General features: G+C 38.1%; 1 protein-coding gene across 1 annotated transcript; it reads left to right on the top strand.

Moving 5' to 3' along the window:
• The first annotated feature begins 4,084 nt into the window (after window positions 1–4,084).
• Window positions 4,085–5,041, top strand: LOC105729475 (olfactory receptor 4D5). Its single transcript, XM_012470231.2, has one exon. It carries the CDS (start codon window positions 4,085–4,087, stop codon window positions 5,039–5,041), a length of 957 nt encoding a protein of 318 aa, XP_012325654.2.
• Window positions 5,042–6,947: the final 1,906 nt, after the last annotated feature.

Here is a 6,947-nt window from a genome sequence, read left to right on the forward strand (position 1 = left end):
CCTTTTAATGTCTATGAGATTGGCAAGGATAACCCCTCCTTCATCTGATATTGATAACTTGTGTCATATCAATTTTCTTTTTTTATTATCTTGGCTACAGGTTGATCAATTACTTATCTAATTAAAGAATGTACTTTTAGTTTCACTGATTTTTCTGTATTTATTTCTTAATTCATTGATTTATGCTAAAATCTTTCTTATTTCTTTTCATCTGGTTCTTTGGGCTTACATTTTGATTCTTTTTCTGCTTTTCTAAGGTGGAAACTTAGGTTATTAATTTAAATATTTCTTCTTTTCTAATATATGCATTTAATACTATACATTTCCCTCTAAACATTGCTTTTGCTGCATTACACCAAATTTGATACATTGTATTCCCTTTAAATGTGTTACTTATATTAAAAAATTAAATTTATTCTGCGATTTATTCTTTGAGCCATGTGTTATTTAGAAATGTTTTCTTTAAATTTCAAATATTTGGGCGTTTTCCAGCTTTTTTTTTTTTGAGACAGGGTCTTGCTCTGTCACCCAGGCTGGAGTGCAGTGGCATAATCATGATTTGCTGCAGCCTCAACCTCACCCGCTCAAGTGATCCTCCCAGTTCAGTTTCTCAAGAAAGTGGGACCACAGATGTTCTCCACCATGCCTGGCTAATTTTTTATGTTCTGTGGAGATGGAGGCTCCCTATGTTGCCCAAGCTGATTTAGAACTCCTGGGCTCAAGTGATTCTCCTGACTTGGCGTCTCAAAGTTTTGGGATTACATGTGTGAGCCACTGCACCTGGCTTCAGCTATCTTTATTTTATTGATTACTAGTTGAATTCCACTGTAGTCTGAAGACATACATTGTATGATTTCTACTCTTTTAAGTTTGTTAAGGTATATTTTCTGGTCTATAATGTGGTCTATCATGGAGAACATTCCATGTGAGCTTGAGAAGAATGTGTATTCTGCTATTGTTCAATAAATGTCAATTAGAACCAGTTGATTGATGTGCTGTACAGAGTACACAATATTCTAATGATTTTCTGTTTTCTTGATCTATCAATCAATGACAGACTAAAGTTGAAATCTCCAACTATGTATCTAACTCATTCTGATGTAATTTTTCTAAAGGGTGTAAGGTCTGAATCTAGAGTCTTTCTTTCTTTCTTTCTTCTTCTTTCTTTCTTTTTTTTTTGCAGGTGGATGACCAGTTCTAGCATCATTTGTTTACTCCATTGTATTGCCTTTGATCCTTTGTCAAAGATCAGTTGACTATATTTCTGTTGATCTATTTCTGAGCTCTCTATTCTATTTCATTGATCTATGTGTCTAGCCTGTTGCCAATATCACAGTGTCTTGATTATTATAGCTTTATAAGTCTTTAAGTCTAATAGTGTTAGTCCTCCAACTTTATTCTTCTCCTTCAATACTGCATTGGCTATTCTACATGATTTGCCTCTTCATATAAACTTTTGAATCAGTTTGTTGCTATTCACAAAATAAAATTCTGGGATTTCTATTGACATTGCATTGAATCTATAGATTAAGTTGGAAGAACTGACATCATGATAATATTGAAACTTCTTATGCATTAATGTGAAGTATCTCTCCAGTTATTTAGTTTTTAAATTTCTTTTATCGGAGTGTTGTGGTTTCCCCCATATAGATTTTATATGTGTTTTGTTAGATTTATCTTCAGATTTTCAGGTGTTCGTTTGCTCTGTGACTGCATGTCTCTGCTTGGTCCAAGAAAAGCCACTGACTTTCAGTTTACCCAGCTTTTTCTTGTGTTAAGGATAGGAGTATTGCCTTTCAAAGTCTTCAAATGTTGGAACTGAATCTGAAAATTCCCAATCATTTGTGTATTGAAAATACACAAATTTAGTTTTAATGTTATTAAAACTAAAGCAAAATAAATATACAGAGAGGGAAATCAAGGAAGCGTGGGTTAAGCATAAGTTCTGGGAGCTTCAAGTAGTTTGATGTGCTCTAGATCATAGTATATATCTGAAAGAGGCTACATATGTGTATTAGTCCATTCTTATACTGCTATAAAGATACTATCTGAGACTGAGTAACTTGTATAGAAAGGAGGTTTAAATGACTCACAGTTCCACATGGCTGGGGAGGTCTCAGGAAACTTACAATCATGGTGGAAGACAAAGGGGAAGCAAGGCACATCTTGCATGGTGGCAGATGAGAGAAAGAGAGCAGGGAAACAGCCACTTTTAAATCATCGGATCCTGTGAGAACTCCTTCACTATCACGAGAACAGCACTGGGGAAACCACCCCTATGACCCAATCACCTTTCACCGGATCCCTCACTTGACATGTGGGTATCACAATTCTAGATGAGATTTGGGTGGGGACACAAAGCCAAGCCATATCAATATGGTTTGATGAAACTAGGTGGGTAGGGATTGGAACACTCCTATGCAGAGTGCTACACACTTAGAGATGCATTAAATCATTGTGTCTTACTCTTTATTTAATTCCTTAGTATTTAGCACAGTGCCTAGTAAGTAGAAGGTGCTGAATAAATGCTTACTGAATGAATAGACAAAGGAAAGAAAATATAATTGAAATCTATACTAAATATTAAGTTAAATTGAAATGACACTTCACATTTCTATTCTGGAACATGAAGACTTTTATTCTAGAGTTTATTTACTCATCTTTCTCAGTATGTTTTAAAATATTTAAGTGTATAAAAACACCTTTTTTATTTCCGTTTCCAAATGTCTAGGCAGCTCTGCATGTTTAGATGGTGGTTTTAAAATTTTAATTAATATTTATAGCCTCCTCTTGCTGCTTCCCCTATGAATAAAAAATTATTCTTTGAGTAATGTCTCTGAAGTTAATATTGACATTCAAACTATTCAGAAGTAGTTTAATATTCTCATTGCCTTCCCTCATATTTCCCCAGGGACTATAGTTTCCCTGGGTTTCCCAGAGCCACAATACAGGAAGCTTTTTCTATCACATGTTTTCTTATCTAATTTTAGAGAGACTAGTAGTTCTTTACTACCCTTCTAAAGTGCAGGGGACAGTGATTTCTTTTTAATTTCTTTCTTTTCTTTTCTTTTCTTTTTTTTTTTGAGATAGAGTCTTGCTCTGTCGCCCAGGCTAGAGTGCAGTGGCACAATCTCAACTCACTGCAGCTTCCGCCTCCTGGGTTCACGCGATTCTCCTGTCTCAGCCTCCTGAGTAGCTGGGACTACAGGTGCCCACCATCATGCCCAGCTAATTTTTGCAGTTTTAGTAAAGATGGGGTTTCTCCATGTTGGCCAGGCTGGCCATGAACTCCTGACCTCAGGTGATCCACCTGCCTTGGCCTTGCAAAGTGCTGGAATTACAGGCATGAGCCAGCATGCTTGGCCCCAGTGATTTCTATTCTGCTTCCTTACTCATGGTTTTAGTATCTTGCTAGGTCTGAAAATGTACATCCAAGGTAGAGCTATATCAGAAGGCAATTGAATATTTATTCAAAGCTATAATGGAATATTTGCACTTTCTGTTGTTTTGGGATAAATATTAGAGATATATCACCCCGTGGAAGCTTTGTCTAAAGGTCTGGCATGCAGGGATGCATCAGGTTTTCTAAATTAAGACCACATGTAATATCAAATATTAAAGTAATGGAGACTTTGAGGACATTTCGGTTAATTTTATATCATAGATGAGGGAAACAAGGCTTAAAGAATTGCAGAGATTTTTTTTTTTTGTTTACACAACTAGTTACTGGCAGAACTGAAATTCTTTTTCAGTTTAACACTCTCTTCTCTGCATCCCATTTTTCAATTTTGAGGGCTTATTATTTTTGATAATAGCCCTCATTTTGGTTTATAGCCCTCATAAACCAAAAATAGTATGAGTGCTATCCTGAGTTTTATGCCTTTGGAGTTTGATATCCCCAGTATATGATGTTCAAGTGCTTGGTGTCCTGCAGAACCACTTACAACATTCTCCTTATTGGAAATGAAAGAGTGGAGAATTTCCCAGAGGAGGCAGCAAAAATTATTTTAGAGATATTTGCAGATTCCCTGAAGAATATGTCCTTTTTTCTCAGCAGGTTCATTGACCAGGTCATACCAACCGGATGAATCCAGCAAATCATTCCCAGGTGACAGGATTTGTTCTACTGGGGCTCTCTCAGGTTTGGGAGCTTCGGGTTTTTTTCTTCACTGTTTTCTCCGCTGTATATTTTACGACTGTAACAGGAAACCTTCTTATTGTGGTCATAGTGACCTCTGACCCACATCTGCACACAACCATGTATTTTCTCTTGGGCAACCTTTCTTTCCTGGACTTTTGCTACTCTTCCATCACGGCACCTAGGATGCTGGTTGACTTGCTCTCAGGCAACCCTACCATTTCCTTTGGTGACTGCCTAACTCAACTCTTCTTCTTCCACTTCGTTGGAGGCATCAAGATCTTTCTGCTGACTGTCATGGCATATGACCGTTACATTGCCATTTCCCAGCCCCTGCGCTACACACTTATTATGAATCAGACTGTCTGTGCGCTCCTCATGGCAGCCTCCTGGGTGGGGGGCTTCATCCACTCCATAGTACAGGTTGCATTGACTATCCAGCTGCCATTCTGTGGGCCTGACAAGCTGGACAACTTTTACTGTGATGTGCCTCAACTAATCAAATTGGCCTGCACAGACACCTTTGTCTTAGAGCTTCTAATGGTGTCTAACAATGGCCTGGTGACCCTGATATGTTTTCTGGTGCTTCTGGGATCCTACACAGCACTGCTAGTCATGCTCCGAAGCCACTCACCTGAAGGCCGCAGCAAGGCCCTGTCCACCTGTGCCTCTCACATTGCTGTGGTGACCTTAATCTTTGTACCTTGCATCTACATCTATGCAAGGCCTTTTCAGACATTCCGCATGGACAAGGTAGTCTCTGTGCTATACACAGTACTCACCCCCATGCTGAATCCTGCCATCTATACCCTGAGAAACAAGGAAGTGATTATAGCTGTGAAGAAGCTGTGGAGGAGGCAAAAGGACCTTACTGGTCCCCTGGAGTGCAGACCCTTAGATTAGCAGAGGCAGTGACCTGAGAATCTGAAAGACACTTCAGGGTATTAGCTTGCTTGATAGGACCCTCAAGGTAGATAAAACTCTATGCCCACTGCTTCTCCATTGTTCTTAACCTCAGTCAGGTTCTGGTGACCTGAACAATTAGCCACAATAGAAGATGGGATGAGTGTCTTAGAACCACTTCTAAGTGCCTCCCAGTTAAAAGGTATCAAGTTCTATGCAGAAGTACTGTTTGGCTCAGAGACCACTTTCCCAGGTAAGAATGATGTTGGCCTTGCTGAGAAAGTTTCAACTAGTAAATCTGGTGTCTCTTTCCTGTTATCACTTTTTGGACACAAAATACATTAGAGGAGCTTAAAATAGTTTTAAATTTATTTAAGACAAGGGTTCTCTTGAAATATTGGACCCTGAGTCCCAATGGAGACCAACTGATAGTTGAATGTTTGTCAGTGAGGAAAAAGGAAATTACCTTGAGCACATCACCTTCTTCCTCATAGTTTCCTGTGGCCACCGTTGCTGCCATCAGTGTCCTCATTGTTGTCATCTTCATCACATAAATAACATGTGGCAAGAGCTTACTATGTTCCAGACACTGTACCAGGTGGTTTACTTTTATAATTTATTTTAATTTTCTCAAAATAAAAATTAAAATTCTTATGAGGTAGGTATCATCTTTACTTTAAACATGAGTCAATTGCAAGTTAGGGACATTACATAACTTACTTAAGGCTCCAGAGCTTGTTTTCTGGAATCCAGCCCAAGTCTATACAATTGTCAGTGCCCAAGTCCTCAATGGTATCTAAAACTTCTTAGAGGTTCTAAGGATCTGTGGGTTTATGTTATCATGGATAGAGTTTATATCATCATGAGTTATACTGACATCATAGACTTGGCATTTGATCAAACTTTTAAAATATGGCTTGATCATTCGCTCCCTTACAACCCTTCAGAAGCTTTCCATTGCCTTAAAAAAAAAAAAACCCATAAATATTATAGATAAGATGTTGTCTGACTTGGCCTCCACCCATCTCTCCAATCTCACTTCTCTAACTCCACTCTTTTCTAACCCTCTATTTGCATTTACTTCTCTCAGTCTCTGGGATGCTCTTCTTTTAGTCTTTGCCTGGCTAACTCTTGCTCAATCTCAATCCTTTGTCTAAAGATTGCTTCCTCAAAGTTGTGTTCCCTGATCTTTAATCCAAATTAACTTGTCCTTAGTAGTTCCTTTAACAAAACTCAAAAGTATTCATCACAGATTTCAATTACATACTGATTTATGTATTTATTATTTTTGTGTCAGCCATTGCCCACTGTCCTATAAATTCTATAAAAGAAAGAGCCATGTTTAGCTTACTTAATACTATATTCTCTAAGCCTAGCACCATAGCCTAGATGAAGGTGCAGCAACAGAGGGGCCTCATGTCAACACCGAGCAGGCATTTACTATTGGGTTTGTACACAGCCTAACCCTGCACTTACATTCCCCTGAAAGTGCATGTCTCTTTAAAATTTGTTCTGTAGACATCTCCCTTGGCTCAACCTAGTTGGAGCATTGCCTGGGACAGTGCCTGAAACATACTAGATATCTAATAATATTTCTTAAAGGAATGATTAAATGAGTATTGCCATATTTGAAGTATGTTAATAGAGTTTGACTTGGGAATTAGGGCTATCCAAATATTTAACTGGTCTTAACATTCTTCCTTTATGAGATTCCTATAGGAGCTGCTAGTTATATAAGGAGCAATAACAAATGCAAATCAGAGAACCATTTATTACTGCAGCCAGAATTGGATTTTCTAACAATACAGAGATTCCGCTTAATTTTATTTGCAATACCCAGTCTAGTTGGAAGCCCTCAAAGGGCCTCTTACTCCCCATTAAGCTCCAAATCTGAATCTCCATATTT

This window comes from Aotus nancymaae, unplaced genomic scaffold (assembly GCF_030222135.1).
Source record: "Aotus nancymaae isolate 86718 unplaced genomic scaffold, 86718_ANA_hifiasm-v0.15.2.pri h1tg000012l, whole genome shotgun sequence".
Lineage (NCBI taxonomy): Eukaryota > Metazoa > Chordata > Mammalia > Primates > Aotidae > Aotus > Aotus nancymaae.

Bases quoted from the DNA above. Each gene is read 5' to 3' on its own strand.
- LOC105729475 (XM_012470231.2), top strand. From the start codon at position 4,085: ATGAATCCAGCAAATCATTCCCAGGTGACAGGATTTGTTCTACTGGGG.